This window comes from Anser brachyrhynchus (genome assembly GCF_964034855.1).
Source record: "Anser brachyrhynchus genome assembly, chromosome: 1".
Classification (NCBI taxonomy): Eukaryota; Metazoa; Chordata; class Aves; order Anseriformes; family Anatidae; genus Anser; species Anser brachyrhynchus.
Window position 1 is genome coordinate 58,181,195 of NC_137694.1, and position 12,908 is coordinate 58,194,102.

The window sequence follows — 12,908 nt, forward strand, 5'->3', positions numbered from 1 at the left end:
ATACAAATGATGTATGGAACTGAGGTGCGTAGCTTCTCCAAGCTGGTGCGTTATGTAAACCTGTCTGGATTTCTAATAACCAGAGATGATACTGAGAGCTAAAATTCCAACTTAAATTCATACAGAGCACAGCAATAAAATCAAATTCTTGTCTAAATCGGATAATCAAATAACTGCACATGGTGAGGAAACATCCATGCCAGGGCAACCAAGCTGTTCCTTCACCAAACAGGCAAATTCCCACTGCTTTAGGAGAATAAAGTTTGGCCAAGAGCTGTAAACCACCAACCTCTCTGTAAAAGAATGGTGCCAGTCAGATACCTCAACTCATCCTCTCCTTTGCAGCCCTCTGTTACTGCTTCTACCTCCAGTGTCAAAATTCTGCAAGCACGGAAGTCTATGCACTCCATTTTCACTAGTCAGTCAAGTTAATTTACCTATTTTCAAGATTCAAATAACCCCTTCTAGCTTTGCCCTCAGTAAACTGACAATTTTACCCACTAGTCATTTTTTGCCAGAACTTGAAGGTTGTAACATCCTTCTGGTGGACAAACAGAAGCAGTGGGGGATTTTAACATCTTCGGCAGACACAGCTGCACCCAGAAAAGACAGTAAGAGCCTCTGAAACAAATCAAGTGTTTGTGCTTCCTCTCTTGAAGGCTTAGAACAGAGCTTATTGCTAAAAAAGAAGTGTCTAGTAAGGTTTCAGACCATACACTTTGTTGATTCATGCTACTTCAGAGGCTAGAAAGGCAGCTGACAACAAATAAGCAATTCTAGGGGCTTCTCCAAATTACCGAAGGCTCCAGAGACTGTTCTGTGAGCTGCTACAGAAGCTGGGTTCTCCGTAGTGGCACAGCCTAGGCCTAGTATTTTGGCACCTACTTGACTCCAGTTCATTACCCTGTTGCTTACATAGGGACACTGGAAGATGGATCTTACTGTTGATGTCTTGGCACTAACAGTGTTATGATGGAACTAGAACTGTTGCACTATTTCTACTTTTCTGTCCTTTTATCTGGCATAGAGGCAGAACGGAAGTGAGAATACATTTTTTAGTCCCAATTGACGTATCTACGAGTCAACACAGAAAAGCCAAAGAAAATAAAATGAGAGGAAAAACTCTTCAACTGAGAAGATTGGGATGCTTCTTATTTGCATCTTTTAAAAACAGCTACTAACAAAATCCCAGAAGAACCTTAGCTCTGAAGAAAAAACCTACCTGCCCTGCCAACTCCAAACGTTTATTTCCATAGTAGTCTCTGTCATCTACTTTATTTTCTCCTTGAGCTAGAATTACTCTGCGCACCATCACTGCTGTGTATATGCATTTGGCACGGAAGTTGAATTCCTTCACCTGTAAACAAACAAACAAGCACATACTGATGTTGCAGGATCAATTCCTTAGCTGTTACTCAGACACATATTTAAATCAAAAGGGAATCTGGGCTGATCAGGGAATTACAAATGGGATTTGTGCACTTCACCTTCTTAAAAATGCTACAAGTAATATATGTTAGTGACAGTGAAACAGGCAGTAAATGGAAAGCAAATCAGAATAAAAGTGTAAGCTGTAAGGATAAGGTCCTGAACTAACAGCTGATACTGCCTAGCTAAAGAAATTACATGCGATGATAGATAGTTCAATGGTGCAACATTTCATAAACACTAGGATTACTTTTGACTCATTCCAAATGTTCCTCTTTAGTTTGAGGATGATTTACATTATCTTAGCTACAAAGCAAAGACATTTTATCCATGCCAACAAAGCTCACACCGTAAAAATTGTGTTGACTTTTCCATACGGAACAGTTTCTCACAGACTATTAAAACCTGCTTCACCTTGTGATAAGGACCATCTTTTTCTGCTCATTTTCAAATTGTTGCATATCTACCAATTAAAGACTTGCAACTACCTACCAAGACGTGCAACTGCCTCATTTCATGTGTTGACCACAGAAACCAAATTTGTACTTCACCCTTATAATAAAACAACACTTTCCAGAAGTTCACCTCTCTTATTCCCAACACTTACCAGGACAAAACTTAAGTTCTTATACTATAGGAACATTCTCTTGTGAGGAAGATGAGAGAGAGATTCATTTACAACTTGTCATTATTGCATCCTGATCACCTCCTGTAAGACCATCAGTTCCTGTTTTCTTTTCAAAAGGACTGATGCAATTGCAACTGATGCCATTTTTGGCCATCATCTTTCAAAAGACAAAAAAATAACGCCTTCAAATTTTCCTTAAGTAGAAATTTTTACATTGTGAATATCTTGCAGATTTGTTTTTTTATCTAATTCCCAGCTAGCACCAAAGTTGCTCCTACACCACTGTGTTCTAAAGTGGGCAAGACAATGACAGTGGTTGAACACAGACCAAACAGAATCTCTCTACCCAATGGACTCCAAAAGCATCTTAAGTCTCATGATCACTCTGTTATTCACTTCGTGGTTTTTACCCTCTGCTGCACGATTTTACTAGAAGTCTGCTGAGCCCTAGAACAACAAGGTCCACAGCTCTTTTTGCACAGAGGATTTCAGATACAGTAGCACTCAGAGACATCAACAGGACAAAGTAGCAAGAGAAATTGTTGCAACTTTAAAAAGAACCACACAACTTTACTCCAGCTAAAGAAAACATTACATACAAGAACATGGGTCAGAATAGTTGATGCTAGCAGCTCTCGTGCTTCTTCCATCTTTGTTTTCTTTGGGCCTCCCCACATCCTTTGCCTTCGTACTTTGTTTCCAATATACTTCAGTGCCTGTCAAACAGGACAATTAACTTGAGTTAATATCAGAATTGTAACCTACAAAAATATACAAAGACATCTACATGCATTCCTCAATCAATCAGCACAATCTCACGAGCCACGGATGATACAAACTTCAGGCAAAGTGCAAAACACAAATTATGTAAGTGATGTTAATAAAAAGAAAAAAAAATTGACACAATTGGTTATGATAAAATATACAATGTTATTTATGTTGGTAACATTTGGAATTGGAAGCAGTGAAAGATTATGATTTCTATAATACTAAACAATGGACATTGCAGATATATAAGAAAAAGGACTATGTAAATCCCAAAGACATCTAGTTTATTTCATTTGACTTTTCATCTCCATTTTTTTGTGTACTTGCTGAGTTTAATCCAAGTGTTAAACAGTGAGATACAACCTAGGCACAAATGTTACTGTGTAGTGTCCACATCTGTCTCCAAGAGTACCGTGTAATCATTAATGGATTCTTAGTCTTACTAGCTTTCAAAGAAAGGGAAGGAATCTGCAGAATTCAAAGTCAGACTAGTTAAAGAAACAATCCAGGACCACACAGGGAAGTTTCTGTCTGGAAATGAAGCCATGCCCCCTATGCCAAAGAATTACCCTCTCCACTCCATGACAGACTATCCTTTCCATCTGTTTGTAACCTTCTTCCCAAAATAACTCAATTTCTTTTCGTTTCATCTAGCATTTCTTGTATAGAGTAACTTCTGTATTTCTGTTTTCCTGCTTTCCTGGATGTCTCACATTTCTGTATGTTCCTCCAGCTTCACCGTTTTACTCTTCTGACCCTGAATTTATAAGGCTTTCATGCTACCTCTAAGCTGGAAAAGTCCCAAAAGATGCAAACTAGAAAGACGCTCACTTTAACAACGCTCAACATAACAAATGGAAAGATTTTATAATATTTACAATGAAATAGCAAGAATCAAACCTATCTTCAAGATCTTCCTTTAGCAAATTAATACGTACATACAATGGAAATGAAGCCAGTAAAATGGACTGCGTGCTGGCAAATTAAAAAAGTACATGAGCTGAAGAGAATTCTGGCCAGTCTTTAGCAGGATGAAGGGTGGCTGTTATACTACAAGAAATTAGAACTGGAGGAGAACATCTGCTCACAATGAAATGGTCATGTCCACGTCAATGGGGCTTCTAAGAAACAGGGGTATGCCATTTCTTAAAAAGTGGGAATTATCCTCAAAAAACTAATCTTATGGATGTCACTACTTGTCACATACATTAAAACATAAGCCTGGACTTCTGAAAACAAAGCATTTCTTGACTTTGTTTCTTTTCAGTTAGGCAATATAGAACAAAGCCTAACTTTTGCCAGGGCCTGTCGACCTTAAAACCCTCAGCTTAAAATACTGCCCCCCTCCCCCCCAAACAAACAAACAATCCACCTTGAAACACAAAGTGTATGTGGACTGCTGACAGAGCAAAGTGGTCAACACCATCATCTTTAGATTTTATGGCTTCTGGCTATGTGAAAAGACGCACCTGCATCTGTGTAAAAATCTGAGCTTTTTGGCACTCTTCCAGACTAGGAGCAAATGCAGCCATCACATGTTCCTCTGTGCCAATCATCTGTACAATCTCTTGGTCACTTTCAACACCCATGGCCTAGGAAAAGAAGAATAGACAGAAACAGCACAGGCTTTATGTTAACTCACTGACATTTGCTTATGCTAATTTGGTATTGTTTGTCTGCATTACTACTAAGAAGAGCTAGTTCTTCTCTCAGAAACCGTGCCATCTGGCACTGGCAGCACATATTCTAGCTATGGAAGAACCCGATATGGAAATCTTGATAAGCAGCAGGAACACACACACACACACACACTTTGGAGAATGTCTTTTTCTTCACTGACAGGAGTTAAATTCTGTGGTTTTCTTAAGAAAAATAAATACCAGGTAATAACAACCCTACGTGTGTTACAACCAAAACCAATTCAGAACCTACAATAAAGGTGAAATAACTTAAAATATTACATATGGTCTCTTACCACAAGCAATTTTGCACACTCAATTGTCTATGATACAGCACGTTCTATTTGAGAATTTTTTACATTTTACCTCTTTTGCAGCTCTTTGCATTTAGAAGATGACTTCACTACACAATCCCACTTGAAAGCCATTCTATTATTTCACTGATCCTTGGACACCTTGTTAGACTTTATGCTGCAGAAAAAGCTTAATAAACTAAGAAAGCGCTTAACAGGTTTAGAGAAATCTCTCTACCAGTAAGTGTTTCAAGGTGGCAGCCAGCAGTGAAGGCCTTTGTGGATTCCAGATGGTGCTAAAGCTCCCCCCTTCACACATTTGGCTGGAGCTCTGCCATATCAAGAAACAGAATAATCTCACTAAACCTCTTCTGTCTGAGTTATAATATGTTTCTCAGAAGTTTGTGAGGAAGTTATGTTTGTGTTCATATTATTCTTCCAACTGCCTGCCACAAAGACCATTGTAAATAATGGCCTATGTGGACCCTAGCGTTCTGGTTCTCGTTAGAAACTGGCAGCAACCCAAAAAGTTACATTTTCCTCAAAAATGCATGAATACCTTTCCTTCTTATTGCCTTCATTGGGTGTTATTTTGCTTAACGCCTAGCTAATGCTATCCCTCTGCAAAACTGTTGCCCTAATTGTGGAGTATCCAGCTTTTTCTTTTTTTCTCCCTTCTTTCTTTTTCAACAAGATGTGGTTGGTTAAGGTTCCTTTAACTTAAAACTGTCTCCTCACCTTGTGGTTTATTAGAAATTAAAAGCAGTGCAAAAGTAGCACACACCTGTAACCATGTGAGGACATTCCAGTTTCTGTGTAAAGCACAGATCACAACTCCACCATCTCGGACAGATTTGACTGCCAAATCAAGACAGAGTTACTTCACCAGGTAGGAGTGTTTCATCATAGCTCATTCCCACTAAGCAGTCATACTGCTGATCTCAAGGTACATTTCAGAACCAGAATTGTCCCTTGTGATAGTACTGTAGTTCAGATTCTGTTTTTCAAATATTATTATGCTTCCTCACCCTTTCAAATAAGGTCACACAGTAGTTAAAAAAAAAAATTAAAAAATCTCAGTAGAGAAGTTAACAAAATCCATTATGACTTGAGAGCCAGACTCATACAGAAGCCTACAAAAGCATGAAAGCCTTACCATAGTCATTTTTCACACTCTTAGGACTTGAGAGCTGACCAGCAAACCAGTTTAAGAACCACAACTTGACGGACACCATTACTGCACTTAGCCTTCATAAGAACAACATTTTAAGGGAATTCTTTGAACCATTCTATGGACACATACCGGGAACACTTATCTGAAGCACATCACATGCAAGTCGATAAGCTATCACCCTAATTCTTGCCACCAAATTAATTTTAAGATGGCAACCAGACCGTAAGAGTCATGCAAAAAGTGAACAAAACAAGCAGGGAGAAAAATAAAATCATCCTGCAGTGTTATTACATTCATTTGTCCATTTGAAAACAGAAAGCCATGGTGAACTAAAAAGGGTTGATAATTTCTTACAACTTCAGATGAATACTCTGATTAAAAGTCTGACAACAAAAAGATTTAAATAGGACATACTGTTATACCAGTGTGGATTTTCTAGTTAAGGTTCACAGCAGCAAACTCACATGAGAATACAAAATTTGTGGGTGGGTAAGGCTGGGATCTGCCACCAAACACTGTATGCTGTATCGTTAGATAAATGCAAATTGGAAGAAAACTAATTTATGAGTAATGACTACAAACTTGGCCAAAAACTGAAAAAAATGCTGATACAGTAGCCTACAAGTAAATCCACATATTCCCTTATGTATTCTCTATAACCACGCACAGAGTAGCACACGCCAATATACCTACCTGCAGCATTAACAGAACAAGCAAAAGACACATGCTGGTTTCCTTTTTTTTTTTCAGGAAATTCTGCCTTAATGTTGCACTTGTCCAAAAAAAAAAAAAAAAAAAAAAAACCAAACATGAAAATCCCTCCCACTCCCCAAAAAACAATATTCCAGAATTAGCCTATAACATCATTACAGAGTAACACGATGTTCCTGGGTTGTTGTTTGTGTTACAGGAACACCATGCAAAGCAGAAGTGGGTCCCATGCTTAAAGTGCTACTGATCTGATCCCAGGACAAAGCTGACGGAAAGAGAATTAACATTAAAACAAAGCTAGAGACGAGTTCTCTTGTTTTGGTTTTGATTGGAAGGCAATGTTGCAAAGGGATAATTTTACAGGGGGGGCAGAGGGGAAGAACATGTTGCAAAGGGATAACTTAGCAGGAGCACTGAAAGGATTAGAAAGGAGACGGCAGCAGGCTCATGAAGAGCATGGTTGGGAAGTTGTTAGTTGATGGACATGGGACAAGTCAAAACAAACATTAACAATACTCATATTATCCTGAGTTCAAGTGGGATAAAGTGCTCCAACTGGGGTCAACTGCTTCCTAGGACCAGGGAGGTTCCTGTTGCCCAAAGTGCACGTGTGTGTGACAGTAAGCGTGTGTGATGCATGTGCACACGTGTGCATACACACATGCATGTGAAGATGTGATAAAGTGTGCATGAGAGAGTGTCAGCCTTGCTCTTCCTCCCCCAGCTTGTGTCTTCATGATGATGTCTAGGCGTTTCCATGGCACTTCCCTAGAATGTAGTTCTGCAGTCCATCAGGCTAAATTACAGAATGGAGACAGGCAGATGACTGGATTAAAAAGATGTCAGGGAAGTTCAAGGTTGACATCACAGACAGAATTGGTCTGGAGCTGTCATAATTCAAAAGATACGAGCTATGAAACTGCAGCCATGGGAACCCCTAATTCTGTGGGTCCAGCAAGACCACCACTCAGCTGTTCCTCTAAAACTGCATCTTAACAGCTCCAAGAATAACACAATTTTTTAAAAATGAAGCTCGACTTGCTGTTTACATCTTTTGCCACAGGTCCTAGAGCAGCTCCTTACAGTCCCCACATAAACTGAAAATAATTCACCCAGTTACTGAGGTATAAAATTCAACTTTGAAGTCCCCCTTAGGCTATGTATAATTCTCTTCATTCTCCAACTAGTCCTGGTGCAGCACGCAACCTTCATTTACCTCAGCCCCCAGGAGTATACCAAAACAAGATCAAATACCCCAAACAAAAATAGTCCTTACCTTCAAACAGCTCAAACTCCCTAAAACGTAGGGAGCTCCATGCAAAAACAGCAGAACCATCTCATCTGTAACCCTGACGTTTTTCGAAACAGAAACATCCTTAAGGACAACTCAGTATTTCACATCTCCTTTAACGCTCGTTACCATCTAAACCTGAGTTCCCCCAAGTAAAGCATGTGTAGCTCAAAGCCTGACATAGGTGAAAATACACACAATGCACAGTTCACACAGTCCTGTGATCTGTGCACAACTGACACTTACACAGCTAAAACAAAGGTCTCTTGGGGTTGCAAGTCAGCTGCGAACATCCTAAATATCATTCTGGTTGCACGTGTATATTAACTAATAAAGCAATCTTACACAGTAAGCAGGAAGCACGTTACTTTTGTCTAATGCTTCCCACTACAAGGAGTTCACATCCCTTTAAAAATCTTGACAAGTACATACTTTGGGGGCAAAACTGTTCACTTCAAGCCATTGCTTCAAACCAAAACCTGCATTTACATATCTAAGTGCTGCATGAATGCCTCTGTACCTTTCAAGTAAAAAGTTTGGGGAAAAATGTTTAAGCTAGCACAGCAACGAGGACGAACTCCCCCACATCTGAAGAGCAGACACTTCAAGTCTGTCCTAGAATAGTCCCAGTAACATGCCTTTTGTAGCCTCTCATATTTCATTTAGCTGTGGTCAATGTGTTAAACTTCATAAAATCACAACCTACATGTGGTCAGCACAGCTATCTGTTAAATCTTCAAATATGCCAGTCACAAAGATCCTTACAGGTCTGGATGGCAGAAAAGCAAAGCAGCAGAACAGCTCATTCAGGCTTGCAGTTTAGATGGGACTATGGATAAGGATGAACTGCAAGGCAGGTGCTCCTTTTAGGGTGACCCAGTTCCCCTATCTATCCAGGTCAAGGGACCTTTAGATCCACAGTACTATTCCCTTCCTCCCCATGAAAGAAAAGAAAGGGTGAAGAACAACATACATTCAGGTCTTTCCCTAAAATGTAGCCAAGATGTGCCCATGAGTCATACCTGAAACATGAAAGTGATCTTAGATTCTTGTTAAAGAAAGCACTTTCTGAGTTTTAGGCCTCAGCTCTGTCAGTGGGTGGTATTTGTAATGCTCTCTTCTTCACAGCCCGCACTTTTAAGATGAAAATGTTTAAGGGATATTATTACCTCCACTTTACAGTTGCAGTAGCCTTAAAATCCCCACAGATCCCCAATACTTACTTGCTTGCTTTCCTATAAAACTGCAATGATATTCTGGAACAGATCTGTATCTTAAATCATTTGCAATGACACCAAGTCACTGAAAGCCACCGCAACTAGAAAGAGAACCCAAAATTGCCCACTTTTCTCCTACTGACTCTCCGTCGTCCCTGACAAAAAACTGTCTCCTTCTCACGAGCCCATGCACTGGATAGCTGTCCTCTACTAATTATTAAAAATATATAAAAATTCTCTTAGTCTTAGTAAACACAGATGTCTCTGGAACTTGGTTGCAGCCTGGATGCTGGTCTGGTAGGTAATCCAGAGCAGTAGGTTTTTGCCATCATTTTCTCATCTTATTTTCACTCTGAAATTATACAAGCAGTTAGTACAGTAAAAGTTAAGGATGCAAAGGCAAAACTTCAGGCCTGGGACTGTCTGTACAAATTAACTTTGCTCCTCACACGACAAATGCAGACTGTGATCCCATGTCTACATGACAGGAAGAACACAAGTAACAAGGAAGATCCATGCTCCAAGCCTAAGGCCTGGGTCTCTGCAGAAAGGAATTATTCTCCTTTCTTCTCCAAAAAAATCTTTTAGGCATAATACTGCTGCATGAGAGAGCTGAGGCTACTCGGGGATCCTTAGGTAAGAAATTTTCCAGTTTCAGGGCTATAGCCTTTGTAACTTGACTTCTGCTAGTTAAATACAACAATACGATATCCACATTACAGCAGCGCCCAAGAAAGAATGGTCAGAAGCCAGTGCCTGCCCAAGAATTCACTGAAAAGACTATCTGGGGTTATTAGTTTCCAGCTGGAGACTCATCGAAAGTGGACAGAATATGCCTCAATTTCACATACCATTAAAAGAAAAAGTAAGGAAAAGGACCACTCACAAAGACAGTAAGTGCTGGTCAAGAATGGGACATTCAGAATCGTTAAAAGGGGTGCAACTAATTCTCTGCTGAACAAAATCAATATAAATCTTTGAAAAGTACTATTGCTGAGAACTTCCAACAACTCTAACCCCTTATTTAATAAATAAATTGAAAAACTATGTACCATTTATCTAGAATTTAAAAGGTATATAAAGGCAGGTGGATAACTACAGCACTCATTGTTAGAACATGATCAAATGGTCAGTACAATGCTGCTAAAAAAAAGCATTCCCACAACCTCCTCAAACTTAATAACTCTAAGCAGTTACTTTTCTGCAGGCAGGTATTTATCTACACCAGCAGGGGGTGACAAAATGTAATAAAAGTCTGTTAGTGAAGGTGGAATCCAGCTGTTTGGTACTTGAGCAAATGGATTAAGAGCTACATTAACACTTTCCTGTAATAGAAAAGTTGTGAATTTAATTCTGACACTTTTATGTGCACTGCTGCCCACAAATCATTCCTCAATCTCCTTTAACACCGGTCACTAAAAACGGGTGATCTCCAACTACTTGAAGAGATTAGTGTAATCAGAGATAACAGACATTTACTTCTCAAGTCTAAATTCAATTACTGAGCTATTTTCTAGTACCAAACCCAAACACTTCCTACAAGAAAACTAATTCTTACAACTCTCGTTCGTCTGAAGAGATGTGCTAAAACACAAAAGTCTGTAGTTGCCAACTCCAGCGTTATCAGCAGTGCTGGCACGAACTCGTTGGATGCTGTGAGCAAGTGCTGCCCTCTCCTGGCAATTTATTTCCTCTAGCGATTGTCCCCCCCCCATCTACAATTTGCTATAAAGCGTTACAGTGAAGACAGTAAGGGGGCTACAGAAGTTACTTCTGGTTGGGGATCCAGTGGGGAGCATTTTAGTGCCCTGAGCCACCTTGCCTTAAAGGATTTAGGAGTAGGCCTAAGAATTGTAAGGCTTCCCCAAAAGCTGTTATCTTAATGGTTATAACTGGAAGCCATGTATAACCAGTTCATGGTTATGTCATTTCACCAGATCTGAAATCACAGGTATTGAGCATCGCAACAGTTCATGAGTTTGAGGGAGAACAAAACCAGAAATGAAGACCCTTAAAACAAGCTTGCAACACAGCTCATAAAAAAGAAACAAAAACCCTTCCGATTTTCTGTAGCAACAGGACCACAAGCAGCACAGAGGCATCTCACAAAGCAGAAAGAGGGTAGCAGGCATTTGTCTTGGCACAGCAATGCTCTCCTCACAGAAAATTGCAGCACTTTTTCTCCTCTTTGCTGTCCAACAAAGACAACTTCCCAGGGGAAAAAAAGCTTTCTTTCTTTCTCTCAGCCATATCCTTTGCGCGTATTAACTTTTGAGAGCTGCTGTCAATTTTCATTCTTGAACTACAGTATGGATTATTTTTTTTTTCCCCTCAAGCCAACAGTTGTATTACCTTAAATATGATAGCAATGGGAATATCTTCAGACAGAGTGTTATGCCTCAGGTAAAATCTTCCCTGTTTCACAATCATATTTGTTCTGCTCTTCTTCTCATGAGTGGAACTGAAATTAAAAAATACGTTATGTGGAACAGAAAATTTGCACTGACACTCCTAGAATCTGTATAAAATTTAGCAAGCTCAAGCAATCATTTAGCTGAATTAATCCCACCTTCTCCTCCTTTAAAAATTACATGAAAACATATGGGCATGCCCCCTTAGCTCCAAGGTGAAAGGATATTATCATCCGTGATGGGAAAGGTCAGCACTAAACTAAATCAAGTAGAAGCCTGTACTTTTCTGAAGCATCTGTGCATGCTTTTACATCAACTTGGATGTAGCCAGCAAGGTCAATCTGTGCACAAGTCCTGTGGCAACAACAGTAACAAGATAACAATACTTCCAGTTGTACTTGTAACCTTATCTAGGCTTACCAGAGAACAGTAAAGTAGCCAGGAAAGATGTGAGAGGCCTTTAGCCCTCACGCCAAACTGACAAACACCATATTATACCAGCATACAGCTTGAAAACACGACCAAAAGGCAACTAATACATAAATAAAACTCAGTCAAGGAGGAAAGGCCAAACTTAGACTACCTGGCCATTTTCAATAATTTGTGCAGTACAAAAACTTTTGATTTTGGTTTCTTTCTCAACAGCCTTTAAAAGCTTTTAGAGCCATTTGACAGAGAGAGTTAGACAAAAGGTTACATCCTGTTTCTACCACTGTGACTTCATGTTACTTGCTACAAAATGAGGACAGACACCATCAATTAAAAGGTGCGCTGTGTTATGTTAAAAATTAGAACTTGCTTTTCCTAGTCTGGGATGAATACTGAATCATATAAGCAACTCCCACTGATCTTTGTGGGAATACACTACTAACAGATTTGGGGATTGGTGTCTTAGCATACAAAACAATGGCAGCAAGAGAGGGCCAGTGGATGTTTACAGCTTTTTGCCATTAAACTAGTTTTAGGAAGAAAACTACACAGCTACTTCAGCTACAACAACAAACTTATAAAACTTCATTTTTATCTCCTTTATGTAACTGCAGGCATTTACTATACCTGGTAACAGAAGCACCAACTGTGCCTTTTCTATCAGCTTCCACAATGATTCTGTTTTTGGATAACTGCTCTTGAATAAGAATGACTTTCTCTACACCTTTAACAATGAAATAGCCACCTATTCAATAGAAAAGAAAGATTTTGCATGTCAATAGTCTTGTACCTTACTCACCTCTTTCAATATGTCTTTGAATACAAATTATTACAAAGCAAACAGCAAGTACATAAAGGACAAAACAGGAGAGCAAATTA

The 12,908-nt window shown here is 39.4% G+C and overlaps 1 protein-coding gene across 2 annotated transcripts in view; it reads right to left on the reverse strand.

The window, feature by feature from the left end:
* POLR3B (RNA polymerase III subunit B) overlaps positions 1-12,908 on the reverse strand; it is a 74,688-nt gene that overhangs the window by 50,940 nt on the left and 10,840 nt on the right. For both annotated transcript variants that reach the window (XM_080575753.1, XM_080575754.1), the window contains exons 8-12: positions 12,657-12,774; positions 11,542-11,650; positions 4,294-4,416; positions 2,656-2,772; positions 1,223-1,357 (exon numbers count right to left, since the gene is read on the reverse strand). In XM_080575753.1, the coding sequence (XP_080431879.1) occupies positions 1,223-1,357; positions 2,656-2,772; positions 4,294-4,416; positions 11,542-11,650; positions 12,657-12,774 (602 nt within the window). The remainder of the gene's footprint in view (positions 1-1,222; positions 1,358-2,655; positions 2,773-4,293; positions 4,417-11,541; positions 11,651-12,656; positions 12,775-12,908) is intronic.